Below are 13,690 nucleotides of genomic sequence, written 5' to 3' on the forward strand. Positions count from 1 at the left end.
AACATCATACTCCAAATTATCCACATCCCTTGGGTGTTCAAGATTTACAATGAAGCACGATGACTTAATATATTTCACTAAATCCAACAAAATGATCGTATCCCCCTGAAGAGAAATTAAACTACAGGAAATAAGCAAGAAAAGAGAAGAAAAAGAAATGGGAATTAGAATGAAGAAATATAAGGGAGATAAATAAAGCAGTACATGAAATGAGTGTACAGAATCCCATTGCCTCTACCACTGATCTCCATAATGTGGCAAATCAAAAAAGCCCGATAATCTTAAGATTGAATAGGAAATATTGGGGAAAGAGCATTGCTTACTAACTTATTCACATCATTCAGTGGGAATGACCTGTGCGATAGTCCACGTTAAAAGGTCTTTAATAAGTGTGTAAGGTCATTTACTTGAAAGTATTACATCAGAATAATGAAATACTGGCTTGACTGGGGCAGTCAATCGCTATTTGGACTGTAGACTGAGAATTTGAGGAAACACGGCCAATACCTGCAGCAGCACAAGCAGGACTATTTCTGAGTGGGTGAGACACCAGTTGCAGGTGCTCTTGCAGAATATTCTTGTGTTTGCTTAGACATTGAACTCCTGATGAAAGCATAGGCTGAAACATGGATTGTGTTGAGCCCATCGTCAAGCAAATGTCTGTATTTTATTGTTCTGATGTAATGTTTTCAAGCAAGTGACTACTGGGCTCATTTTCAAAACAGAAAAACATCTAAAAAGTCGCATAAAGCAGCTTTTGGACGTTTTTCTCACAAAAACATCCAAATCAGTATTTAAAAAACCTATTTTTATACGTTTTTCTTTGAAGTCCGTCAGAAATGCGTCCAGATCTCAAGGGGGCATATCAGGGGCGTATTCAGGGCGAGACTTGGGCGTTCCTGAAACTTAGACGTTTTTCAGCCATAATGGAAGAAAACAAAAACATCCAGGACTAAAACTAAGACATTTTGAGCTAGACCTGTTTTTATAATGAATAAGGCACAAAAAAGGTACCCTAAATAACCAGATGACCACTGGAGGGAATCAGGGATGACCTCCCCTTATTCCCCCAGTGGTCACTAACCTCCTCCCACCCCCCCAAAATGTGATGAAAAACATTACTTGCCAGCCTCTAATGTTATACTCAGGTCCATTAGAACAAGCATGTAGGTCCCTGGAGTAATCTAGTGGTGGGTGCAATGCACTGCAGACAGATGGACCCAGGTTTCTACCTCCCCCTACCTGCTACACTTGTGGAGCAAACTGTGAGCCCTCCAAAACTCACCAGAAACCCATTGTACCCACATAAAGGTGCTCCCTTCCCCCGTAAGGGCTATGGTAGTGGTGTACAGTTGGGGGTAGTGGGTTTTGGGGGGCTCAGCAGACAAGGTAAGGGAGCAGTGGTCAGATGTGCACCTGGGAGCATTTTATAAAGTCCACTGAAGTGCCCCCCTAGGGTGCCCCATTGCTTTCCGAGGACATCAGGGGGACCAGTGTACTAAAAATGCTGGCTCCTCCTACATCCCAATGGCTTGATTTTGTGTGTTTTGCACTTGGACTTTTTTTTTCCGAAAATGGACCAAAAAATAAAACATCCAAATCACAAAACCTTCTATTTTCAAAAACAAAAGATAGAACTTTTTCTTTTTTGAAAATGGCCTTCTTTGCTATTCAGATTTTGGATGTTTTAGATGTCATATCGAAAATGCCCATCTATATATGCTTATTAAAGAATTGTGCTTTTAACCTGGACTATCGCACTGGTCATTCCCATTCTTTGCCTTTGTTTGTTTGATTTTTTTTTTGTGGGATTGTTTGATTTTCCTTTTTTATTGGACCTCACATCATTCAGTGTCATATTTGAACACCTAATGCCCTTACTGACCTTCCCATCAGAATCCCTTTCATTTGATTTCATTATAATATTGTAAACTTACCCTTACTGTAGAGAGCCACTGGTGATAGAGTTTATCACTACCTAAAATCAAATAAAGTATATTAATAATTAAAGGATAGTTTAAAGTATGTAATTTTTTTCATTGACTGGGAAGATACAACACAGAGTAACTCATTGCCCGACTATTCAATAGAATTGACATACCAGTTACTCTATTTTTCCCATTTCTCATTCTACTATAAATATTTTATACACTGGAGAAAAAAGTGAAAAGCTAGGCCTTCCTTACACTGAATACAAAATAAATTGGCCAAAATCTATAGCAATGCCCCTAAACCCTCATATTTTAAAATACCATCTTAACACCTGTCTTTTACATGGATCCTATCCTCTACCTTACTAAATCCATGCTAAACTCCTGGTCCACATTACACCTCACGTGGTTGGGCAGAACTGAAGCCATTAAAATGGTTTTGTCTCCAAAGTTAAATTACATTTTCAGTATGTCCCCAATGCCCTTTCTCAGTAGTTTAAATAACAAGATAGACTCTCTACTTAACAAATTCATTTGAAAACAAAAACTATCCTGCATCTCATTAAACAAAAATAAACACTGTAAAGAAAAGGGTGGTGTGAATCTTCCAGACTTACGTAATACCATACTACCTTCTGATTATCGCAGTCTATGCTTTGGTTTCAAAAGGAGCACACTGCTGACACTTCCAGGTGGCTCACATTTGAGGCATCTATGATACACCCTTGACCCTTACACCTTCATCCTCTCACGGATAAAGTGATAATACTTACCTGTAGCAGGTATTCTCTGAGGAAGGCACACATTATTATTCTCACATGTGGGTAACATGATCTACATTGCTTTGTCCGGAGCTTGTGATAAGCTTTTACAGAGCTCTTTGGAGCAGGAGATGCTCTCCAACATGAATGCACAAGTGCCTTTCCACCCGCCACGAAAATGCGGGACAAAGCGAATGCTACATACCTGTAGAAGGTATTCTCCGAGGACAGCAGGCTGATTGTTCTCACTGATGGGTGACGTCCACAGCAGCCCCTCCAATCGGAAACTTCACTAGCAAAGGCCTTTGCTAGTCCTCGCGCGCCCATGCGCACCGCGCATGCGCGGCCGTCTTCCCGCCCGAACCGGCTCGTGTTCGTCAGTCCCATAAGTAGCAAACAAAGCAAGGGAAGACACAACTCCAAAGGGGAGGCGGGCGGGTTTGTGAGAACAATCAGCCTGCTGTCCTCGGAGAATACCTTCTACAGGTATGTAGCATTCGCTTTCTCCGAGGACAAGCAGGCTGCTTGTTCTCACTGATGGGGTATCCCTAGCCCCCAGGCTCACTCAAAACAACAACCATGGTCAATTGGGCCTCGCAACGGCGAGGACATAACTGAGATTGACCTAAAAAAAATTTACCAACTAACTGAGAGTGCAGCCTGGAACAGAACAAACAGGGCCCTCGGGGGGTGGAGTTGGATCCTAAAGCCCAAACAGGTTCTGAAGCACTGACTGCCCGAACCGACTGTCGCGTCGGGTATCCTGCTGCAGGCAGTAATGAGATGTGAATGTGTGGACAGATGACCACGTCGCAGCTTTGCAAATTTCTTCAATAGAGGCTGACTTCAAGTGGGCTACCGACGCTGCCATGGCTCTAACATTATGAGCCGTGACATGACCCTCAAGAGCCAGCCCAGCCTGGGCGTAAGTGAAGGAAATGCAATCTGCTAGCCAATTGGATATGGTGCGTTTCCCCACAGCCACTCCCCTCCTATTGGGATCAAAAGAAACAAACAACTGGGCGGACTGTCTGTTGGGCTGTGTCCGCTCCAGGTAGAAGGCCAATGCTCTCTTGCAGTCCAATGTGTGCAGCTGACGTTCAGCAGGGCAGGAATGAGGACGGGGAAAAAATGTTGGCAAGACAATTGACTGGTTCAGATGGAACTCCGACACAACCTTTGGCAAGAACTTAGGGTGAGTGCGGAGGACTACTCTGTTATGATGAAATTTGGTGTAAGGGGCCTGGGCTACCAGGGCCTGAAGCTCACTGACTCTACGAGCTGAAGTAACAGCCACCAAGAAAATAACCTTCCAGGTTAAGTACTTCAGATGGCAGGAATTCAGTGGCTCAAAAGGAGGTTTCATCAGCTGGGTGAGAACGACATTGAGATCCCATGACACTGTAGGAGGCTTGACAGGGGGCTTTGACAAAAGCAAACCTCTCATGAAGCGAACAACTAAAGGCTGTCCTGAGATCGGCTTACCTTCCACACGGTAATGGTATGCACTGATTGCACTAAGGTGAACCCTTACAGAGTTAGTCTTGAGACCAGACTCAGACAAGTGCAGAAGGTATTCAAGCAGGGTCTGTGTAAGACAAGAGCGAGGATCTAGGGCCTTGCTGTCACACCAGATGGCAAACCTCCTCCATAGAAAGAAGTAGCTCCTCTTAGTGGAATCTTTCCTGGAAGCAAGCAAGATGCGGGAGACACCCTCCGACAGACCCAAAGAGGCAAAGTCTACACTCTCAACATCCAGGCCGTGAGAGCCAGGGACCGGAGGTTGGGATGCAGAAGCGCCCCTTCGTCCTGCGTGATGAGGGTCGGAAAACACTCCAATCTCCACGGTTCTTCGGAGGACAACTCCAGAAGAAGAGGGAACCAGATCTGACGCGGCCAAAAAGGAGCAATCAGAATCATGGTGCCTCGGTCTTGCTTGAGTTTCAACAAAGTCTTCCCCACCAGAGGTATGGGAGGATAAGCATACAGCAGACCCTCCCCCCAGTCCAGGAGGAAGGCATCCAATGCCAGTCTGCCGTGGGCCTGAAGCCTGGAACAGAACTGAGGGACTTTGTGGTTGGCTTGAGATGCGAAGAGATCTACCAAGGGGGTGCCCCACGCTTGGAAGATCTGGCGCACCACTCGGGAATTGAGTGACCATTCGTGAGGTTGCATAATCCTGCTCAACCTGTCGGCTAGACTGTTGTTTACGCCTGCCAGATATGTGGCTTGGAGCACCATGCCGTGACGGCGAGCCCAGAGCCACATGCTGACGGCTTCCTGACACGGGGGCGAGATCCGGTGCCCCCCTGCTTGTTGACGTAATACATGGCAACCTGGTTGTCTGTCTGAATTTGGATAATTTGGTGGGATAGCCGATCTCTGAAAGCCTTCAGAGCGTTCCAGATCGCTCGTAACTCCAGAAGATTGATCTGCAGATCGCGTTCCTGGAGGGACCAGCTTCCTTGGGTGTGAAGCCCATCGACATGAGCTCCCCATCCCAGGAGAGACGCATCCGTGGTCAGCACTTTTTATGGCTGAGGAATTTGGAAAGGACGTCCCAGAGTCAAATTGGACCAAATCGTCCACCAATACAGGGATTCGAGAAAACTCGTGGACAGGTGGATCACGTCTTCTAGATCCCCAGCAGCCTGAAACCACTGGGAAGCTAGGGTCCATTGAGCAGATCGCATGTGAAGGCGGGCCATGGGAGTCACATGAACTGTGGAGGCCATGTGGCCCAGCAATCTCAACATCTGCCGAGCTGTGATCTGCTGGGACGCTCGCACCCGCGAGACAAGGGACAACAAGTTGTTGGCTCTGGTCTCTGGGAGATAGGCGCGAGTCGTCCGAGAATCCAGCAGAGCTCCTATGAATTCGAGTTTCTGCACTGGGAGAAGATGGGACTTTGGATAATTTATCACAAACCCCAGTAGCTCCAGGAGGCGAATAGTCATCTGCATGGACTGCAGGGCTCCTGCCTCGGATGTGTTCTTCACCAGCCAATCGTCGAGATATGGGAACACGTGTACCCCCAGTCTGCGAAGTGCTGCTGCTACTACAGCCAAGCACTTCGTGAACACTCTGGGCGCAGAGGCGAGCCCAAAGGGTAGCACACAGTACTGGAAGTGACGTGTGCCCAGCTGAAATCGCAGATACTGTCTGTGAGCTGGCAGTATCGGGATGTGCGTGTAGGCGTCCTTCAAGTCCAGAGAGCATAGCCAATCGTTTTGCTGAATCATGGGTAGAAGGGTGCCCAGGGAAAGCATCCTGAACTTTTCTTTGACCAGATATTTGTTCAGGGCCCTTAGGTCTAGGATGGGACGCATCCCCCCTGTTTTCTTTTCCACAAGGAAGTACCTGGAATAGAATCCCAGCCCTTCTTGCCCGGATGGCACGGGCTCGGCCGCATTGGCGCTGAGAAGGGCGGAGAGTTCCTCTGCAAGTACCTGCTTGTGCTGGAAGCTGTAGGATTGAGCTCCCGGTGGACAATTTGGAGGTTTTGAAGCCAAATTGAGGGTGTATCCGTGCCGGACTATTTGGAGAACCCACTGATCGGAGGTTATGAGAGGCCACCTTTGGTGAAAAGCTTTTAACCTCCCCCCGACTGGTAGGTCGCCTGACACTGATACTTGGATGTCGGCTATGCTCTGCTGGAGCCAGTCAAAAGCTCGTCCCTTGCTTTTGCTGGGGAGCCGATGGGCCTTGCTAAGGCGCACGTTGCTGACGAGAGCGAGCGCGCTGGGGCTGAGCCTGGGCCACAGGCTGTCGAGAAGGAGGATTGTACCTACGCTTGCCAGAAGAGTAGAGAACAGTCTTCCTTCCCCCGAAAAATCTTCTACCTGTAGAGGTAGATGCTGAAGGCTGCCGGCGGGAGAACTTGTCGAATGCGGTGTCCCGCTGGTGGAGCTGCTCTACCACTTGTTCGACTTTCTCTCCAAAAATATTATCCGCACGGCAAGGCGAGTCCGCAATCCGCTGCTGGATTCTATTCTCCAGGTCGGAGGCACACAGCCATGAGAGTCTGCGCATCACCACACCTTGAGCAGCTGCCCTGGACGCAACAATCAAAGGTGTCATACACCCCTCTGGCCAGGAATTTTCTGCACGCCTTCAGCTGCCTGACCACCTCCTGAAAAGGCTTGGCTTGCTCAGGGGGGAGCGCATCCACCAAGCCCGCCAACTGCCGCACATTGTTCCGCATGATTATGCTCGTGTAGAGCTGATAAGACTGAATTTTGGCCACGAGCATAGAAGAATGGTAGGCCTTCCTCCCAAAGGAGTCCAAGGTTCTAGAGTCCTTGCCCGGGGGCGCCGAAGCATGCTCCCTAGAACTCTTGGCCTTCTTTAGGGCCAAATCCACAACTCCAGAGTCGTGAGGCAACTGAGTGCGTATCAGCTCTGGGTCCCCATGGATCCGGTACTGGGACTCAATCTTCTTGGGAATGTGGGGGTTAGTTAGAGGCTTGGTCCAGTTCGCCAGCAATGTCTTTTTTAGGACATGATGCATGGGTACTGTGGACGCTTCCTTAGGTGGAGAAGGATAGTCCAGGAGCTCAAACATTTCAGCCCTGGGCTCGTCCTCCACAACCACCGGGAAGGGGATGGCCGTAGACATCTCCCGGACAAAGGAAGCGAAAGACAGACTCTCAGGAGGAGAAAGCTGTCTTTCAGGAGAGGGAGTGGGATCGGAAGGAAGACCCTCAGACTCCTCGTCAGAGAAATATCTGATGTCTCCTTCGTCTTCCCACGAGGCCTCACCCTCGGTGTCAGACACAAGTTCACGGACCTGTGTCTGCAACCGTGCTCGACTCGACTCTGTGGAGCCACGTCCACGATGGGGGCGTCGAGAGGTAGACTCCCTCGCCCGCATCGGCGAAGCTCCCTCCGCCGACGTAGTCGGGGAGCCCTCCTGGGAGGCGACGGCAGCCGGTACCGCACGCGGCACCGACGCCGGAGACCTCACCCCGGGCGATGGGCCAGCCGGCGCTACACTCGACGGTACCGGTGGCGCAAGCACCGCCGGTACCGGAGGGGTAGGGCGCAACAGCTCTCCCAGAATCTCTGGGAGAACGGCCCGGAGGCTCTCGTTCAGAGCGGCTGCAGAGAAAGGCATGGAGGTCGATGCAAGCGTCGACGTCAGAACCTGTTCCGGGCGTGGAGGCTGTTCCGGGCTGTCCAGAGTGGAGCGCATCGACACCTCCTGAACAGAGGGTGAGCGGTCCTCTCGGTGCCGATGCCGACTGGATGCCGACTCCCTCGGCGACCCAGAGCTCTCGGTGCCGACACGGGAAGGAGACCGATGACGATGCTTCTTCGACTTCTTGGAACAAAGCATGTCACCGGAGCTTCCCGGCACCGACGAGGAGGACGCAGAATCCAGCCGTCGCTTCCTCGGGGCCGAGGCCAAAGGAGGTCAGTCTCGGGGGGGGGGGGGGGGGGGGGCTGTACCGCAGGAGCCCTCAGGGTAGGGGGAGACCCACCCGAAGGCTCACCGCCACCAGCAGGGGAATGGACAGCCCTCACCTGCACTCCAGACGAAGCACCACCGTCCGACGACATCAGCAGACGAGGTCCTGGTACCACCGACGTCGACGCAGCTGTCCGATGTCTCAGCGCCGATGCAGAGGGCCGATGCCTCGATGCACTCGATGCACTGGCGGCCGAGGATGAAGGTCTGGACGCTGAAGACGTCAATGCACTCGATACCCCCGGTGCCGATGTCGACGAAGAGCCCGAGAACAAAACGTTCCACTGGGCCAATCTCGCTACCTGAGTCCGCTTTTGCAAAAGGGAACACAGACTACAGGCCTGCGGGCGGTGCCCAGCCCCCAAGCACTGAAGACACGACGCGTGCCTGTCAGTGAGCAAGATGACCCGGGCGTACTGGGTGCACTTCTTGAAGCCGCTGGGAGACTTCGATGTCATGGGCGGAAAAATCACGCCGGCGAGATCAAAAGTCGAAATGGCTGAAAAGGCACCACAAAAACAAGGGGAAGAAAACTTCGACCCGAGGCCTAAAAGCGGCCTACCCCGACGACGAAAGAAAACTTACCGGGGGGAAAAGCTGGAAATATCGGGGGAAAAGAGACCGAAGAGTCCCTTTCCACACACAGAATGTTTTTTTTTTTTTTAAACACGAAGAGAACGCGCGAGGTCGACTTTGCGGGGCACGACACGGCGAAAACACGACCGTACCGAGCGCGGACAAAAGAAGACTGACGAACACGAGCCGGTTCGGGCGGGAAGACGGCCGCGCATGCGCGGTGCGCATGGGCGCGCGAGGACTAGCAAATGCCTTTGCTAGTGAAGTTTCCGATTGGAGGGGCTGCCGTGGACGTCACCCATCAGTGAGAACAAGCAGCCTGCTTGTCCTCGGAGAATCAATATAATACTAGAACATAAAAGAGGAGACAACTCCAAGGGGAGGTGGGTATGTGAGAATATAAGGCCTGCTGTCCTCGGAGAATACCTGCTACAGGTAAGTATCTTCACTTTCTCAGAGGACAAGCATGCTTATGATTCTCATATGTGAGAATCCCTAGCTACAGGCTCAATGAAAACAGTAACCATTGGTCAACTGGACCACACATCGGCGACGTCAAACACAGATTAACCTGAAACTATATGCAACCAGAGTGAGAGTGCAGCCTGGAACAGAACAATGGGCCTAGAAGGGTGGATTTGGACTCTAGACCCCCAAAATATTCTGCAGAACTGTCTGTCCAAACCGACTGTTGTGTCAGGTATCCTGCTCAAGGCAGTAGTGAGATGTGAACATGTGGTCCGAAGACCACATTACAGCCTTGCAAATTTCTTCAGTGGAGACTGATCTCAAATGAGCTAAAAATGCAGCCATGGCTCTAACATTGTGAGCCTTGACATGACTATCAAGGGCCAACCCAGCCTGGGCATAAGAGAAAGAAATGCAGTCTGCCAGACAATTGGAGATGGTGCGTTTCCTGATGGCGACCCACATCCTGTTAAGATCAAAAGAAACAAAAAGCTGTGTGGATTATCTGTAGGGCTTAGTCCGCTCCAAGCAAAAAGTCAATGCTCACTTGAAGTCCAAGGTGTGCAGTGCGCTTTTGCCATGATGGGCATGAGGTCAGGAGGAGAATGATGGAAAGACAATTGATTGGTTCAGATGGAACTCCGACATAAGTTTAGGAAGGAACTTAGGGTGCGTGTGGAGAACTACTCTGTTTTGATGAAACTTTGTATAAGGTGGATCCACTACTAAGGCCTGAAGTTCACTGACTCTGCGAACTGAAGTAGCAGCCACCATAAATATCGGGTCAAGTACTTCAGATAACAGGTATCAACTGGCTCAAAAGGAGGTTTCATCAGCTGGGTGAAAACTACTACTACTACTTATCATTTCTATAGCGCTACTAGACGTATGCAGCACTGTACACTTGAATATGAAGAGACAGTCCCTGCTCGACAGAGCTTACAATCTAATTAGGACAGACAAACAGGACAAATAAGAGATAAAGGAATTACAAAGATGGGGATGATAAAATAAGGGTACTGAACAAGTGAGTAAGGGTTAGGAGTTAAACGCAGCATCAAAAAGGTGGGCTTTTAGCCTAGATTTGAAGACGGCCAGCGATGGAGCTTGACGTACTGACTCAGGAAGTCTATTCCAGGGATATGGTGCAGCAAGATAAAAGGAACGGAGTCTGGAGTTAGCGGTGGAGGAGAAGGGTGCAGGTAAGAGAGATTTACCCAGTGAACGGAGTTCCCGGGGAGGAGTGTGGGGAAAGATAAGAGTGGAGAGGTACTGAGGAGCTGCAGAGTGAATGCACTTATAAGTCAATAAGAGGAGTTTGAACTGTATGCAGAAATGGATAGGAAGCCAGTGAAGTGACTTGAGGAGAGGGCTAATATGAGCATAACGACACTGGCAGAATATTAGTCGTGCAGCAGAATTTTGAACAGATTGAAGAGGAGAGAGCTGGCTAATTGGAAGACCTGTGAGAAGCAAGTTGCAATAGTGTAAGCGAGAGGTGATAAGAGTGTGGATGAGGGTTCTGGTAGTGTGCTCAGAAAAGAAAGGGCGAATTTTGCTGATATTATAGAGAAAGAATGACAGGTTTTAGCAGTCTGCTGAATATGTGCAGGGAAGGAGAGAGAGGAGTCGAAGATGACCCCAAGGTTACGAGCTGATGATCAGGAAGGATGAGAGTGCTATCCACAGAAATAGAGAATGGGAGAGGAGGAGAGGTTGGTTTAGGGGGAAAGATGAGAAGTTCAGTCTTGGTCATGTTTAGTTTCAGATGACACTGATATATCAGACAGGCAGGCTAATACTTTGGCCTGGATTTCAGCTGAGATTACTGGTGTGGAGAGGTAGATCTGGGAGTCATCAGCGTAAAGATGATACTGAAAACTATGGAATGAGATCAGAGTACCAAGGGAAGAAGTATAGGTGGAGAAAAGAAGAGGTCCCAGGACAGATCCCTGAGGTACACCAACTGACAGTGGGATAGAAGTAAAGGAGGATTCACTAGAGTATACACTAAAGGTACGCTGGGAGAGATAAGAAGAAAACCAGGAAAGAAGAGAGCCCTGAAATCCAAGTGAGGACAGCGTATAAAGGAGTAGGCTGTGATCAACAGTGTCAAAAGCAGCAGATAGATCGAGAAGGATGAGGATGGAATAGTGATCTTTGGATCTGGCCAGGAACAGGTCATTGGAGACTTTAGCAAGCACTGTTTCAGTTGAATGAAGGGGGAGAAAGCCAGATTGAAGTGGATCAAGAATAGCTTGAGATGAAAGAAAGGCAAGGCAACGGCGGTGAACAGCACGTTCAAGTATCTTGGATAGGAAAGGGAGGAGGGAGATGGGGCAATAGATGGAACGACAGGTAGGGTCCAAAGAAGGTTTTTTAAGGAGTGGTGTGACTACAGCATGTTTCAAGGCATCAGGAACAGTCGCAATGGAAAGTGAAAGATTGAGGATATGACTGATAAAAGGGATGACAGTAGGAAAGATAGTGTTAAGTAGATGGGTGGGAATAGGATCAGGTAGTTAGTTTCGAGAAGGAAAGAAGATGTGTTTTTTCCTCTTCAGTGATTTCAGAAAAGGAAGAAAAGGAGGCAGGGGTTGGACGGTTGAGAGAATGGACTAAGGGAAGGAGGGGTGGAGGTGACCTGGTTGAGAATTCAAGTTTAATCTTGTGAACCTTATCATGAAAGTACTCAGCCAGAGTCTGGGGAGAAAGTGAAGAGGGAGTTGGAGGTGAAGGTACTTTGAGGACAGTGTGGCAAAGAGACGTCGAAGGTTTGAGCCAAGAGAATTTCTCAACTGGATGTAATAATCCTGTTTGGCAAGTAAAAGAGCAGACTGGAAGGAGGTCAGCAAGAATTTGAAATGTATGAAGTCAGAATGGGCACGGGATTTCAGCCAAAGGTGTTTGGCAGAGCGAGCACAGGAACGTAGGTAGCGGATTCTAGAGGTCAGACAAGGCTGGGGTTTGGTACGCTTTACAGAATGGAGAATGGGAGGAGCAAGATTATCCAGAGCAGAGGAGAGAATAGTATTATAGGACAGCCTCATTGACAGACTTGGATAACATAGTGGTAGAGAAGAGATTTGAAACACTGGAGGACAGAGTAGAAGGGTCAATAGCCTGAAGATTCCTAAATGTATTGGTTAAGATTGGACGTGACTGGGGAGGAGGGTGTTTAAGTGTGAAAGTTATCAGATGATGGTCAGAGAGGAGTAGAGCTGAGGCACAGAAACTGGAGAGTGAGCAATTTGAGGATAAGATCTAGACGGTGGCCATTCTGGTGAGTGGGGGTAGTGGAGCACAGTTGAAGATTGAAAGAGGACGTTAAAGCGAGAAACTGAGAAGCATAAGAGTCAGAGGGATCATTAGCACGAATGTTAAAATCCCCAAGAATGAGGGAAGGAGATGAAGGTTCAAGAAAGAAGGAAAGCCAGGCGTCAAAGTCAGTGAGAAAGGAAGAAAGGGACTTATCGGGGGGGGGGGGGGGGGGGGGGGGTCAATAAATGACTGCTACTTGGAGAGGCAGAGGAGTGAACAGACGGATGGAGTGGACTTTGAAGGAAGAAAAGTAGTGAGACTGAGGTGGAAGAAGAGGTTGAAATCTACAAGAGGGTGAAAATAGTAGCCCAACACCACCTCCGCGGTCAACCGGGCGAGGAGTATGGGAGAAAAGATAACCTCTGTGGCATAGGGCCGCAACTGAAGCAGAGTCTTCAGGGCAAAGCCAAGTTTCAGTTAGGGCAAGAACATGGAGAGTATGAGAGATAAATAAGCCATGGATGTAGGAAAGTTTGTTACAGACAGAGTGGGCATTCCACAGAGAACACAAGAAAGGCAGGGAAAAAGGGAGAAGGAGAGGAACAGAAATTAGATTGGAGACATCACGGTGTGACCTGCACAAATAGGATGAGAGCTGATGTGGAGGACCAGGATTGGGATTGATGTCCCCAGCGGACAGCATGAGAAGGAGCAAGAGAGTACGGAGAAGAGTAGGAGAGGTATGACGACAGCAATGAAGGCGAGACGTACTCAGAAAGAAAAGAGATGGATGAATGGAAGGAAGGCAATGTTGAAGGTTGAGAGCTGAGAAGAAAGAAGAGGACAAAAGAGATGGTGAGATGGTGAAAGCAGAGGGTGGGCAATGTGTTCCTGCAGTGTACAGTGGTTTCAGATGGAGAACCAGATTAGGAAGGGGCAGTACCAAGAAGAGAAAATGTATTGGAGCCATAAGTAGTAACTGGGAGAAAATATAAATGTAAAGAGAAAATGCCCCTTGTGCCGTCACCTAGAACGGAGGCCCCGAGTGGATCGGAGTGGACCTGGAAGTCACCCCACAGAAGGCTGTGAGGATATGTAGATGAGCTGCAAGTCCTCCACAGCACCTGAAAGGCAGTCGGTGGGAGAGCTGGGCACCTCTCACCCAAGGGAAGGCTTACCAGGGGTTAGGCCAAAGCCAGCATTTCTCCCCCTGAGGGTCACCT

At 49.2% G+C, this 13,690-nt stretch overlaps 1 protein-coding gene across 5 annotated transcripts in view; it reads right to left on the reverse strand.

The window, feature by feature from the left end:
• Nucleotides 1–13,690, reverse strand: part of DENND1A (DENN domain containing 1A) — a 1,150,393-nt gene that overhangs the window by 216,670 nt on the left and 920,033 nt on the right. For all 5 annotated transcript variants that reach the window (XM_030207362.1, XM_030207365.1, XM_030207363.1 and 2 more), the window contains exon 16: nt 1,938–1,978. In XM_030207362.1, the coding sequence (XP_030063222.1) occupies nt 1,938–1,978 (41 nt within the window). The remainder of the gene's footprint in view (nt 1–1,937; nt 1,979–13,690) is intronic.

This window comes from Microcaecilia unicolor, chromosome 6, assembly GCF_901765095.1.
Source record: "Microcaecilia unicolor chromosome 6, aMicUni1.1, whole genome shotgun sequence".
NCBI classification, from domain to species: Eukaryota; Metazoa; Chordata; class Amphibia; order Gymnophiona; family Siphonopidae; genus Microcaecilia; species Microcaecilia unicolor.